General features: G+C 41.4%; 2 protein-coding genes across 2 annotated transcripts; both read left to right on the forward strand.

Moving 5' to 3' along the window:
• The first annotated feature begins 787 nt into the window (after positions 1-787).
• LOC106607098 (retinal cone rhodopsin-sensitive cGMP 3',5'-cyclic phosphodiesterase subunit gamma) lies at positions 788-5,894 on the forward strand. The gene is made up of 4 exons (XM_014203697.2): positions 788-937; positions 3,060-3,217; positions 3,377-3,417; positions 4,995-5,894. Exons 2-4 carry the CDS (start codon positions 3,072-3,074, stop codon positions 5,069-5,071), a joined length of 264 nt encoding a protein of 87 aa, XP_014059172.1. The 5' UTR covers positions 788-937; positions 3,060-3,071; the 3' UTR covers positions 5,072-5,894.
• A 3,239-nt stretch (positions 5,895-9,133) lies between these two features.
• LOC106607099 (G-protein coupled receptor family C group 5 member D) lies at positions 9,134-14,165 on the forward strand. The gene is made up of 4 exons (XM_014203698.2): positions 9,134-9,301; positions 10,883-12,171; positions 12,458-12,513; positions 13,421-14,165. Exons 2-4 carry the CDS (start codon positions 10,953-10,955, stop codon positions 13,517-13,519), a joined length of 1,374 nt encoding a protein of 457 aa, XP_014059173.1. The 5' UTR covers positions 9,134-9,301; positions 10,883-10,952; the 3' UTR covers positions 13,520-14,165.
• Positions 14,166-14,735: the final 570 nt, after the last annotated feature.

Genomic DNA, 14,735 nt, shown 5'->3' on the forward strand with positions numbered 1-14,735 from the left:
TGGAATTGATCCATTATTCATTTTATCCACAAACAAAATCCATTCTGAAAAATGTTGCTATTTTTTGCTATTGGCTTCAATGTTGGTTTAATCAGAAATGTTTTGATGGTATTTCTGATGGTAAATTACAGGTAGGACTATATACCAGCTGTAACAGGACTGTTAAAGAATGCCACCTGCAAAAATACACTGAATACAGACACACTGATTATCACCAAGTAAAATAACTTTAGTAAATTGACCCCTAACCTACATGACAAGTCAGGAAATGTTCTTTATTTTTCAGGTGTGTTTGTGTGTGTGTTATTTTTTTATTTTACTAGAGCTATCGGTGTATCTTAGGTAAAATATCCCACTCAAGCAACAAAATAGTTGTCAGGAGAAGATAGTGGTCTAAGCGTACCACCTGATCACAATGACCAAGGAACATCATGAATGACAACACAGTCTTTAAAGACCAATCAGTGACAACGCAGACTCTTTAAAGACCAATCAGTGACAACGCAGACTCTTTAAAGACCAATCACAGTGACAACGCAGACTCTTTAAAGACCAATCAGTGACAACGCAGACTCTTTAAAGACCCATCACATGGACCAGGAACGCAACCACATACAGACAATGTCGACTCCTTTGACAAGCCTGACACAGGCGTGCCAAGGCTTAATTGGATAAGTTAGTTAAAAACGACCGTATTGACCTTACTCACTGATGCCCCCACCTCCTCTGATGTCCAGGAATGGAGGTGGGGGGAGGGTGGTGAAGGAGCTGGCTGACCTTTTTGGAGAACATGTGACTGGAAACCAGGAGACTGCAGGATTAAGAATCGGGTATTTAAATGAAGGCCGGTTCCTTGTATTCATTTTGCTCTTGGACTGACATGCAGCAGTAGCTCTCATTTCGAGACAGAAGCTTCTTGGAACATTTGTGAAATTAGGTGAGGCAGAGACTTTTTATGTATTTATTTATTTTTATTTAACCCTTATTTTCCAGGTAGGTTGACTGAGAACACAATCTCATTTACAGCAGCGACCTTGGGAACAGTTACGGGGGGGGACTCCTTATTGCTACTTTTCTTTATTATTCCTTAGAAATAATACATTACTACTACTTAATTACTTATTGCTAAAATAGATTAATACATTAGTGCTACAGTATAAGTACAAATAACTTGTAAAGGAAGAATAAAGTAAAAGTTCTAAGAGTATCAAGCAGGAACAACTAAGATTGTGATTGATTGACTCATGCAAATCTAACACCTGTAGCCATGGTGCAGAATGTACATGCATTTGTAAGTGTAGCTCAACTGCTCAATTGAGAATTCTAGCACGATAGCAATGAGTGTACATTCAGATTGGGGAGTGAAACAATGGAATATGGACACAGTGCTTGGAGGAATCCATTTGTGTGGTAGACAGCAGTCCACATAGCTACAAACGTGTGCATCTTGTCTCTAAAATCATTGGCAGCAAGTTCCAATGTCCATACTAGAATACCATTAAGAAGGCATGCCCAATGCATTGCTTCACACTCAGTGTTGATATTGGAACAGTGAGATTTTATTTCTAATAGCGCAGTGGGAACTAGGTGGGAAAACATTTGTGCCAATCAATTGATAAATGACGTGACTGTAGAAACAGTTGACCTGTTAATTCTGCTCCTTAGGGGGAATTTTCAAAACCGCAGTGCAACATCTAAAAAGTTGTAAAACAATGACAGGATTTTCAATGTGCATCCAAAACCTCCAGTGGAAGGCAGATATCTGCGAGAGAGCAGACACCACATTCCTAGAGAGAGAGGCAAGACTTACCTGTTAGAAGCAGAGACTGAAATCACAACAACAGATGCTTTTGCACAGCTTTACAGATCTCTATCCACTCTGGATGGGCATTAGGCAGCAGCATAGGGAGAGCCAGATCTGTAAACTCATGCAGGTGCAGCATCTGTTGAGTTACATACTGTGTCCTGGTAAAGTGAGTTCCATCCACGTCATTATATTAACAGGATTATGTAGCTCCCAGGTACGGGGAAGGGGGTACTCAGGAGACAGATTAGGAGGATACTGCTTAAACGGATGAAGAAGAACATGAACAAGGACAGAGAGTTGTCCAGTATAGTGCCTGAGCCACTAAAGAGATTGGCAGGCCAGCCACTGCCGGTCTCAATACCATCATTAATTGATGTCCGTCCCGACTTCCTTACTAAGTCATAAGGATCAACCTTTTTTTCACTGACGACATCAAAGGCCAATGGGATCTAAAATCAGATGCACAGTAGTGAAGATATAATTTACAATAGTGTTACAATGCTATATGCATGTATATAAATTCAGTGGGGGCTAGTCAATTCAATACTTTAGTCAGGTCAAAATAATTGATAATGTAAAATCAGACATCCAAAAAGAAGAAGATGTCCATGCTAAGAAAGGAGAGTGGCCAGTGTCAAGACAATGTACCAACCCAAATGGGAAAGATGTTTTGAAAAATATATTATGGGGACTGAGAAATGAAGGAGGTGATTTCCCCCCTGCCTTCGTGATCTAAGCAATTGCGTGTGACTCAGAGGACATTCCTGGGATTTAAGAAGGGCAATTCATCAAATTGGGTTTTATATGGAATCAGAGATAATCTGGCTGTTTAGCCAAATCCCCCTAATCTATCCTGATTACCAGTAAAGTGGCTGGAGGGAGCCTGGCAGAGAGCTAGAGATTAGCAGAAAGACAGCAGTAGAGAAGAAGAGGGGGGGTGGACAGACCTGAAGTGAAGTAAAACTAGCCAAGATAGACGTAGAAAATGGGAGTGAGGATAATACAAGATATAGGGAAATTATAGACTTTCTAGCCAACACTATAACAGCTAACTACCTCTCTTTCTAATGGGATTCATTGGCTTGGGAAACATGTTTACATTACCAAAACAAGTGAAATAAACTAACATTTTAAAAAACTATCAGAAATTAAGAGTAATCATTACACTCCCAAAAATGTAAAAACAATACAGACATTTCAAATGTTATATTATGTACAGTCTTGTAACAATCTCTGTCTCTCTCTGTGTCAGACCTCAGCAGAAATGAACACAGCTCCCCCTGCAGGAAGTGCCCTGGCAACGCCCGCTGGAACAGCTGGCCCCACCACCCCCAAGAAGGGACCCCCCAAGTTCAAGCAGAGGCAAACCCGTACATTCAAGAGCAAGGCCCCCAAGCCTGGCCAGAAAGGGTGAGAATCTCTCTCTCTGTCATCACACATTCACACAGATACACACAAAAACCACACACAACCGTTCCACATATTCACACTAACAAGCACTTAGTTTGTATACAGACAAACAAATTCTATAATCTGTAAGATACAAACATGTTTCCTTGTCAATTGCAGATTTGGTGATGACATCCCTGGCATGGAGGGTCTTGGCACAGGTAATTTTGATATTCCATCTGCAATCATCAGTAGTCATGTTTGTTCATCTATATATTTGTATTTCTACTTTCAGTGCCTTCAGAAAGTATCATACCCCTTGAATTATCCCACATTTAGTTATGTTACAGCTTGAATTCAAAATGGATTAAATATCTCACACATCTACACACATCTACACACAATACCCCACAAAGACAAAGAGAAAACATCTTTCTAGACATTTTTGCAAATGTCATGAAAATAAGTATAAGTACATAAGTTTTCAGTCTTTTGAGTCAATACATGTTCAAATCACCTTTGGCAGCGATAACAGCTGTGAGTTTTTCTTGGTAAGTCTCAGAGTTTTGCACAATATTTTTCCATTATTATTTTAAAAATGTAGCTCTGATCAAGACAAACATTTTCAAGCAGATTTATGTCAAACTATAACTCGGACACTTAGGAACATACACTGTCTTCTTGGTAAGCAACTCCAGTGTAGATTTGGCCTTGTGTTTTAAGTTATTGCCCTGCTGAAATGTGAATTAATCTCCCAGTGTCTAGTGGAAGCAGACTGAACCAGGTTTTCCTCTAGGATTTTTCCTGTGCTTAGCTCCATTACGTTTCCTTTTAACCCTGTAAACTCCCCAGTCCTTAAAGATTACAAGCATACCCCTAACATGATGCAGCCACCACTATACTTGAAAATATGGAGAGTGATACTCAGTAATGTGTTGTATTGGACATAACACTTTGTAATCAGGACAAAAAGTGAACTGCTTTGCCACATTTTTTGCAGTTTTACTTTAGTGCCTTGTTGCAAACAGGATGCATGTTTTGTAATATTTTTATTCTGTACAGAGGTCCTTCTTTTCACTCTGTCAATTAGGTTAGTATTGTGGAGTAACTACAATGTTGTTGATCCATCCTCAGTTTTTTCCTATCACAGCCATTAAACTTTATAACCGTTTTAAAGTCACAATTGGCCTCATGGTGAAATCCCTGAACGGTTTCCTTCCTATCCGGCAACTGAGTTAGGAAGGACGCCTGTATATTTGTAAAGACTAGGTGTATTGATACACCATCCAAAGGGAAATTAATAACTTCACCATGCTCAAAGGGATACTCAATGTCTGCTTTTATTATTTTATAGGTGCCCTTTGTGATGAGGAATCGGAAAACCTCCCTGGTCTTTGAAGTTGAATCTAAGTTTGAAATTCACTGTTCGACTGAGGGACCATACAGATAATTTTATGTGTGGGGTACAGAGATGAGGTAGTCATTTAAAAATGATGTTAAACACTATTATTGCACACAGAGTGAGTCCATCCAAGAAAACGTATTGACTCAAGACATTTCAGATTTGAATTTTTTATTCATTTGTAATTTTTTTTTGAAAAACATAATTCCACTTTGACATTATGGGGTATTGTGTGTTTTAATCCATGTTCAATTCAGGCTGTAACAGAACAAAATGTGGAATACCTTCTGAAGACACTGTATATCGACAACCAAGACAACCAACAAGTGTTCCTTGCCCCTTTTCATCAACTGGACAATCAATACTAATTATTTATCCCTCTCTCATTCTGTCTAGACATAGCAGTGGTCTGCCCATGGGAGGCCTACGGCGACATGGAGCTCAGTGATCTGGCCAAATATGGAATCATCTAAGACTACTGCCTCCTGCCTTCCCTTAACCTCTCCACTCTTGACACTTCCCTCTGTCTTAGTCTGGCGCGCCACCATAAGGCGACTGGCCATCCCCCTAAAGTCGTCTCGTCACTCCACACTGTTCTTAAGTCTGTTGTGGTCAGGCACTGCAGCCTGAAAGACCACATATGGTGGGCAGACGGAACAATGAACTGTTAATTTTTATTATTATCATATAATAGTATTATACTGTATTTTATACAGGACATAAGAGATACTTGATGTGACACAACAAGACCACCCCCACCCCTCCTCTCTACAATAGCCTACCTCGGCTCCCCCTTCCCTCTGTCCTTTTATAATCACTCAGATCCCTTTAGTCCCCCAATTCCTCTGTGAACCATCAACCACATCAATGGACGCAAGCAAAAGACTAGCTATGACTAGCTTGTACTTGCTTATAGTCTACTACAGAAATGTAAATATGTCTCTGTTTCCAATGCAACCTCCACCTTCGTTACCCTCCCTTTTTACCCCAATCTCTTTTTTTTGCATTGTGTTTTTTACTTGTTGTTGATAAGGCGTGCTACTGTGAACACACAGGAAACGAAAGGGATGAGACCAGGGAGGAGGGTGTGTGATGCTTTGTCATAGATCATTATGGTGAAGACATTCCCTGTTATCCCTGTGGTGCTACCACACTGCCCCCTTCTTAGTGCACGCTATGCCACCAAACAAAATATAAATATATTGATGTGTTACACACACAAACACATTTATATGACGGAATGTGTATATGTGATTGTATGTCCTGATAGATACATTAAAGTTTTTATTTTCAATACTCATGTTGTCCTTTGCTCTTCTGTCATCTCTGAGAGAATATGAGAAAATACAACCCCTTCCATGATAGGGTATAAAATGAAAATCTGAGTATGTTATACTTTTCACAAATAACAGACATTCTTTTAAAGATCGTTCATTAAGAACAGCAATGAACATTCATAAGCATATAATTCAACCATATTTTTTCTACATTGCTCCACCATAGCAGACTGTAGTTTGAAACTTTAACAACATTTGTACAGTACCAATCAAATGTTTGGACACACCTACTCATTCAAGGATTTTCCTTTATTTTTACTATGTTCTACATTGTAGAAAAATAGTGAAGACATCAATACGATGAAATAACACATATGGAATCATGTAGTAACTAAAAAAGTGTTAAACAAATCAAAATCTATTTTCTATTTGAGATTCTCAAAGTAACCTCCCTTTGCCTTGATGACAGCTTTGCACACTCTTTGCATTCTCTCAACCAGCTTCATGAGGTAGTCACCTGGAATGCATTTCAATTAACTGGTGTGCCTAATTTGTGGAATTTCTTTCCTTCTTAATGCGTTCGAGCCAATCAGTTGTGTTGTGACAAGGTAGGGGTGGTATACAGAAGATAGCCCTATTTGGTAAAAGACCAAGTCCATATTATGGCAAGAACAGCTCAAATAAGGAAAGAGAAACGACAGTCCATCATTACTTTAAGACATGAAGGTCAGTCAATATGGAAAATGTCAAGAACTTCGAATGTTTCTTCAAGTGCAGTTGCAAAAAACATTAAGTGCTATGATGAAACTGGCTCTCATGAGGACTGCCACAGGAAAGGAAGACCCAGAGTTTCCTCTGCTGCAGAGGTTAAATTAATTACAGTTAACGGCACCTCAGATTGCAGCCCAAATAAATGCTTCACAGAGTTCAAGTAACAGACACATCTCAACATCAACTGTTCAGAGGAGACTGCATGAATCATGCCTTCATGGTCAAATTGCTGCAAAGAAACCACTACTAAAGGACACCAATAATAAGAAGAGACTTGCTTGGGCCAAGAAACATGAGCAATGGATATTAGACCGGTGGAAATCTGTCCTTTGGTCTGATGAGTCCAAATTTGAGATTTTTGGTTCTAACCGCTATGTCTCTGTGAGATGCAGAGTAGGTGAACGGATGATTTCCGCGTGTGTGGTTCCTACCGTGAAGCATGGAGGTGGAGGTGTGGTGGTGCTTTGCTGGTGACACTGTCTGTGATTTATTTAGAATTCAAGGCACACTTAACCAGCGAAACGAAACGCCATCCCATCTGGTTTGCGCTTAGTGGGACTATCATTTGTTTTTAAACAGGACAATGACCCCAAACACACCTCCAGGCTGAGTAAGGGCTATTTAACAAAGGAGAGGGATGGAGTGCTGCATCAGATGACCTGGCCTCCACAATCACCCAACCTCAACCCCAATTGAGATGGCTTTGGATGAGTTGGACCGCAGAGTGAAGGAAAAGCAGCCAACAAGTGCTCAGCATATGTGGGAACTCCTTCAAGACTGTTGGAAAAGCATTCCTCATGAAGCTGGTTAAGAGAATGCCAAGAGTGTGCAAAGCTGTCATCAAGGCAAAGGGTGGTTACTTTGAAGAATCTAAAATATATTTTGATTTGTTTAACACTTTTTTGTTACTACATGATTCCATGTGTTATTTCATAGTTTTGACATCTTCACTATTATTCTACAATGTAGAAAATAGTAAAAATAAAGAAAAACCCTTGAATGAGTAGGCGTGTCCAAACTTTTGACTGGTACTGTATATATTTCTCACAACCAGTTACTATGGTAGGTTTTTCCCAAACATGTACATGTCCTTATCTCAGAGACACATCCAACTGTCACCAGTGTCTTACACAACAATGTCTCATTTCCATGACATACCAACCACAAATATTGAGTAATAATAATACAGTATGCCACTCTTGGAATATTCCAGACAATGTCCTGGGTGTTACATCCCTTAGCACATGAAAGGATGGCGAAATCAACTCCTTTATTTCACAGTCCCCCAAATATCTTTCTCAAAACGTCTTTGCCATTTACATTTACATTTTGTGTTACTACATTGTTTTGGTTGATGCCCTGTGGTCGTAAGTCAGTCTGTGTCTGTGCTTTAATATTTATTTAGTAACTCTTGATAGTCTACTGGTACTGTAAATTCTTCTCCTAGGTCCCTGATGCTTATGGAAATCCTATACTGTGAACAGACAAAGTATCCCGGCCTTTGTGTCTGTCTCTATGAAAGCTTCCGTGTTTATCCCCTCTGCTCCGTTTACACACACCTTACAGAACGTCCTTGCCTGTACATACTTGAACCCAGGAGCTCAGCACGGGCTTGTTCATACAGAGACCCATTGGAAGGTATTCTCCCTCCCTGACATACACCACCTGAGGGCTATCAGTGTTGTGAGGTTATGTCTAAGTGGTTACTGTTAGTCTCAGGGACAGTTAGATGAGTCAGTTGTGTTATTCAGCCTCCTCCTTCCTCCTCCTCGGTCGTCACTAGTTACTACAGCCACAAAGTAATAAACCATGTCTATTTCTACAAAAACGAGATTTTAAACCTGAGCTTAATCCTAACCACACTTATGTCTAAACGTAACCTTAAATTTAAACCAAAAAGCACATTTTTGTTTGAGTGAATAGCCCATTTTGAGTTTGTGGTTGTAATAACTAGTGGAAACCCTTCCCCTCACCTCTAACTTCTCTCTGTAACATAGCAACCAGCAGTGTGATTATTTATGACGACCTGGCATTCAGATCTTTGCCTATGCATATCATTTCCAATTATGTGGTCAACTCTCATAGCTAGATATTCAACTTTAGCATTTCCTTGACACTGTGTGTGTGTGTGTGTGTGTGTGTGTGTGTGTGTGTGTGTGTGTGTGTGTGTGTGTGTGTGTGTGTGTGTGTGTGTGTGTGTGTGTGTGTGTGTGTGTGTGTGTGTGTGTGTCAGTGCCTGTTCCATAGCCTCCAGGGATTTGAGCCCCACCTATACTTTGCTGTTTTGTGAGATAGACTAAGAAAAAGAGAGCGAGAGGAGGGGAAGTCAGGGGTGGGTCAGCCCAAACTTCTCTCCTATCGCTTCACCAGTAGATGTAAATGTGGCTGAGGTGAAAAAAAATCCTCATCTTTCGTTTCCAAAATAATTTACTCCCTCCCTCCCTCCCTCTCTCCCTCCCTCCCTCCCTCCCTCCCTCTTGCACCGCCTGTAAAAGATATGGAAACATCCTTGAGTTAGGAGGCACGTTCATACATAGATGACTGTCTACTGATGCATCAGCTGAGAGTTTATTGCAAATCTCAAGTGGAACTACAAGTAGGAGAGAAATAACTACCAAGCACAGAGGTGGATGCACTGAAGCTACCGGATAAAGGGTAAATCAATGTTACTAATCTTTGTTAGTTCGAAAGTTGTAGCTTGAATGGAGGTATATCCTACCAATTTTTTTGCCACCTGTTTTGCCACAGGAAGAGTTTGTTGTTTTAAAGTAAAAATGTTGCTCACGAGATTAAAAGTAAGCAGTTGAAGCAGCGATGCCTTCATGTCTCCTGTTGTTGGATGACAATTAATCATTATAGTTTAGAATGTTGTTACTGTCAACCAATTCAACAACCCAATCAACCCAAAAACATTCAAAACAATTATTTAATGAAATATTTGTTTATGTTATGTAACAAATGACCAGTCACATGAACATGTTCCTGAAATAATCAGTAAAGATAGACTTGATAGAGATGTTTTAGTGACTTTTAGAGGTTTTATCTCCTGCCCTCGGTGCAAAACAGAGTTATCCTTAAGGGTTAAATAAAGTGGCCAGGGCCATATTTGCCCAGCGATAAGCATATTAAATGTCATATTTGAATCTCTGACACTGAAACAAGGGCTCTGTTATGAACTAGAGGAAGTGACAATCAACTATCAGGAGTATATATCTCTGGCTTCTTTCTCCCACTTCTCACTTCCAATCTCAGTGTGTCAACCCCCCCTTGCATTTGTATTTCGCTGTCACGCTCACTCCCTATTGCCCTCTTTCCTGGTTTCACACGGCTTTATGAGTTTATGTAGTCTACATTTTTCCTCTGTGGGAGAGCAGGGATGGGCAACGGGACGTCCCAATTTATTTATTATTTATTATGAAATCAGTTGGGGTTTCAACTTACTGCTGCGAGTTAAAATAGTGGAATATACAAGGTGCAATTTCGAAATGTGGTTGTTATCAGCAGTTATTCTCTTGTCATATAAAGCACTGATAGTCAGTCAATTAGCCCATGTCAGCTAACAGTTTTTAGATCCCTAAGTTAGTTTTGCGGCCAGCTATCTAAACTGTCCTGTATAAAATACAGTATAATACTATGATATGATTATGTTAGTCAGTCACTCAGATATAATATTAAAAACTGCAAACATTTCTCTCCACCCTATGGCAAAATGTGTAGAATTGCAGGAAATGATCTGTAAAACAATGTGGGGACGCAGACCCGCGAGCAACTGTGACCCCTCATGATGAGTTCAGATTTTCTGTGGCCCCGACTCCCTCCACGTTGTCCATCCCTGATGTAGAGTATCTAGAACCTGTTCCTAATGAAATCACTCCTAATTCCTCTATTCTTACCGTGTACACAAAGTTATTTCCCTGTCCTGGCATGTCTGTGGCCTGTCTGCTCCCTTCCCTCTGGCTGCGCTCTCTCTCTCTCTCTCTCTCTCTCTCTCTCTCTCTCTCTCTCTCTCTCTCTCTCTCTCTCTCTCTCTCTCTCTCTCTCTCTCTCTCTCTCTCTCTCTCTCTCTCTCTCTCTCTCTCTCTCTCTCTCTCTCTCTCTCTCTCTCCTCTCTCTCTCTCTCGCATCTTTATTCAAAAGCACCTTAATTGATTTGATTGTCCTAAATACTGCTATGCTCTATAAATAAAGATATTCAGAGTTAAAAATACATGCTCTCATGTATGCTACTTTTTCCAGGTAGCAAAGGCCCATCTGAGCAGGGAGTAGACCATCAAAACATAAAACCAGAGAGAGGAAGGACAACAACATGCAGACAAAACAAAACACAAGAATGGTCTTTCCATTCCAGATACACAAATCTATTTTTCTCATCCTACTACTCAATGTCCCACTTCCCAGCACATGTCAGACCACACTGAATGCCAGCACCCTCAACCAAACCATCCCTCCCAGTGCTGCCACTAGCTCTAAGGCTATCCCCAATACCACCACTAACAATCCCACTGTAAAATCCACTATCAACCGAGGCACCACTTCCTTCCTCCAGCGCAACTCTTCCTCAAACTCTACTTCCCAGGATGCAATCCTAGGGTGTGGGGCGGATCTGGACCCAGTGTACTCCTACCTGTGTGACCGTCAGGCGGCGTGGGGTATCGTGGTGGAGAGCCTGGCCTCACTGGGTTTTGTGGTCAGTTCAGTGCTGCTGGTGGGGCTGCTGTTCTGGACCCTGTGGATGTGTGTGTCGTCCCGCCAGCGCAGGGGCATCGGGGGGAGCGTAGCCTCCATGGCTCTGTTCCTGCTCAGCACGGCGGGGGTCTTCGCACTGACCTTTGCCTTCGTCATCCGACTCACCACCCAGACATGCCCCACGCGCCTCTTCCTGTTCGGGGTGCTGTTCTCCCTGGCTTTCTCCTGCCTGTTGGCGCGCTGCCTGGCCCTGCTGGGCTTCTCTGTGGCCCGGGGCTGGGGGGAGGCTGGGGTGGCCCTGGCCCTCTTCACCCTCCAGGTGGTCATCGCTACAGAGTGGCTGATCATCGTGCTGCTGCGGGACGGCCAGCCCTGCCAGTACCTCCAGGGGGAGTTTGTCATGTTGCTCATCTACGTGCTGGTTCTGCTGGCCGCCGGCCTGGTCCTCTCCCTGTGCTGCCTCTGCCGCTCCTGTCTCACCTACAGCTACAGCAGGGGCAGCCACCGACAGAGCCAGGTCCAGGCCACGCTGCTCTGCCTCACCCTGCTGCTGTCTGCTGCCATCTGGGTGGTGTGGATTGCCCTGCTGACCCGGGGTAACATGGAGATGGGCCGGCGGCCGCAGTGGGATGACCCGGTGCTGAGTATAGCCCTGGTGGCCAACGGCTGGGTCCTGCTGCTGGGCCACGGACTAGCCCAAGTGGTTCTCCTCTGCAGGTGGGAGGCCAGCTCCAAGGAGGGCACCCTAGACTTTGGCGGATGGACCAGTCCCAACGCCAACCTGCCAGGGCTGGGGAGCCCGAAAGAAGGGAGGGAGAACAGAAGCTTTGAGAACGACGGTGAGGAACGGAGAAGTGAGAAACAGTAGCACTGGAAAGGAGTAAAGCAGGGAAATGTACTGTACTGCATGTCTACGTTTTGTTAATCAGCAACATAACATTAGAAACACAGAAAATGTACTGGTGGTACAGTACTAATAAGTTAGCATGGAAGCTAGATTATATATGGACTAGCTCCAATGAATAAAATATGACATATGAGGTTAATTACACAATCTGTCACTTTAATACTTACTGTATGGAATCTGCAGATAATTGAGTCATTGTATCGTGTTCTCTTCCCCAGGCAGAAAACAAGACCCCATTTTCCCATCACCATATGAGTCTGGATTCTCAATGACAGTGAGTAGGCTTCAAAATGGCTCTGGGTTTACTGGGTAGGAATGAGAATCAGCATGTTATAACAAAGAATAACTAACAAAAATATATGCTTAATCAGATAATGTATAGAATTGTATTTTACAAGAGACAAAATTCACAAATTCTACAGCACGAGTGTAGAGTCATGTCTTAAGTGTAAAACTAACAGACTCAATAATCAATGACTTCTGGGAATGCTATTAAGTCCAGAAGTTGTGGGTGGAGCTAGAAAGTTGGCTGTCAGAAGTATTACAATGTAAATTTACTTTTAATCAGTCTGTCTGCATATTTCAAGACATGGCACATGGGAGTGTAGTGAGATACCCGGTGGTTTGGATGATTCTCTTACAAAAACTGAAAAACATACGCACATTCACGTACTTTACATGGATGCCTGATGAAAAGTTAAGGGTTGAAATGTTGTTATGAATAAATATCACCTGGGAGTATGAGCAGCAGTCTGCGGCATTTTCCTTTCTGTTTTCCATGGACAATTCTCTTCTCATCACTCATCTTGAAAAAACGTATACTAAAAATGTGGAAATCAATCAATTCGCTTTCAACATTGAAATAATAAATCATTAGATTTTTATTTCAATGTTGAAAGAGCGTGGGCTACGGAGAGAAACAAAATGGTGCAGTTTCAGGCCATGTGGAGGAGAGTGATGGGGGTGTGTGCTAGTGGATCTGGACAGGTGTGATGTAGTTGATGTTTGTATGATGTTGTCATTTGAATGTTTATGTCTTCTATTGTTCATAAAAGATAAATAACATCTTACAAAATAATATGACCCTTGCCATTACACGCAATGTATATGTAATGCTGAACAACTAATTGCCATTATTTACTGCACTAATGTTTTAACGTTTCACTACGTTTGTGTTTCAGGAAATAGATCCTGACAAAGATTACTCCATCCCTCGTCCTCAGACCACCAACATCAGCGAGCCCTATGATGTATACTACGGACACAGCCTGTCTGATTAAGATCACATTGCTTTCAATGTATACACACCCACACACAAAGACAAACATTTTTAAAAAACGTTACACCCGCAATAGCATCTGCTAAATATGTGTATGTGACTAATACAATACAATTTGATTTGATTTATACATGCACTTCTCACATGACCCAGAAATGTTTTGGAAGTTCAGCTACAAATGTATATTTCTTGAATAGAACCTGCATTGCAACATGATTTCCATAATTATGGGACTAAGGCTCAATTGATTCATTTCATTTTTCTTTACTCAGGCTGGATCCAGATAGAATGAGCTTACTGAATCTGAGCTAATGTGACAAGAGTGTTTTTGCAACATGCTACTTGAAAACACCAGAGACAGTGTGTAATAGTCTCAGGCAGGAGGAGGCGTGAATCTGCCTGTATCAGGGTGCCAAACTGCAGGGATGGGCAGGGGCAGCGCCAGGCATGTGTGAAGGAGAGGAGAGAAATGACCTGGCAGCAATAAAGTAGAACCTTGTCATCATGTCTTAACATCTTATGTAAAGGTGCATGCCATTTTTTTTGTTTTTTACATCCCACTTTATAAATACATGTTTAAATCAATGTTATGCTATGCATATTGTGCCATTTGAAAAAGTGTTATTAAAATGGAATGTTAAAAGGTATATTTGTCAGTCATTTCTAACAGCAGAGGGCTGATTCATTCACACACAAAAAGCACAAGCTAGACTGAGTGGTAGTACTGTTTTAACCACTAGGTGACACTGTACAAGATGTGAATTATTGTTGGTGGGATTCAACTTACCTCAATGTTCATACCATTATTGAGCCACCAAATGTAAACAAATGCATCCCATCATGTAATTTCCCCATGCAAATAGCAGTTTACTGATATGAATGATAGAGCTGTAGTGCTCTAGGAATGACATGAGAGCAATATAACTTTCTACTCTGCCTGCCTATAGCCATCATGGTCATCTCATAGTGGGCGAGTCAGTCGGGTCAACACCTCAATAATTCACTGGATCCATGTGCTTTATTGTTTCACTGATCAAACAGCCCTCAATGTAATCCTTTCAATTAGTCCTACTTCAATAATCTGGAAGTGCATGTCATCAAATTGGCAATTAGCCTCTTGTGCATTAGCGCAATTAACAGGGATATGAGATTTCCTCCAAGCTCAACCCAGAGATTCACATTCATTAACTTTAGACACAATGAGAGATTGGTTAGAG

Source organism: Salmo salar, chromosome ssa06 (assembly GCF_905237065.1).
Source record: "Salmo salar chromosome ssa06, Ssal_v3.1, whole genome shotgun sequence".
Taxonomy (NCBI): domain Eukaryota; kingdom Metazoa; phylum Chordata; class Actinopteri; order Salmoniformes; family Salmonidae; genus Salmo; species Salmo salar.

Coding starts and splice junctions, on each gene's coding strand:
- LOC106607098 (XM_014203697.2), top strand. CDS start 3,072: ATGAACACAGCTCCCCCTGCAGGAAGTGCCCTGGCAACGCCCGCTGGA. Junction 3,218..3,376: donor CCCAAGCCTGGCCAGAAAGG/GTGAGAATCTCT, acceptor TGTCAATTGCAG/ATTTGGTGATGACATCCCTG. Junction 3,418..4,994: donor CATGGAGGGTCTTGGCACAG/GTAATTTTGATA, acceptor CATTCTGTCTAG/ACATAGCAGTGGTCTGCCCA.
- LOC106607099 (XM_014203698.2), top strand. CDS start 10,953: ATGCAGACAAAACAAAACACAAGAATGGTCTTTCCATTCCAGATACAC. Junction 12,172..12,457: donor CAGAAGCTTTGAGAACGACG/GTGAGGAACGGA, acceptor TCTCTTCCCCAG/GCAGAAAACAAGACCCCATT. Junction 12,514..13,420: donor AGTCTGGATTCTCAATGACA/GTGAGTAGGCTT, acceptor TTTGTGTTTCAG/GAAATAGATCCTGACAAAGA.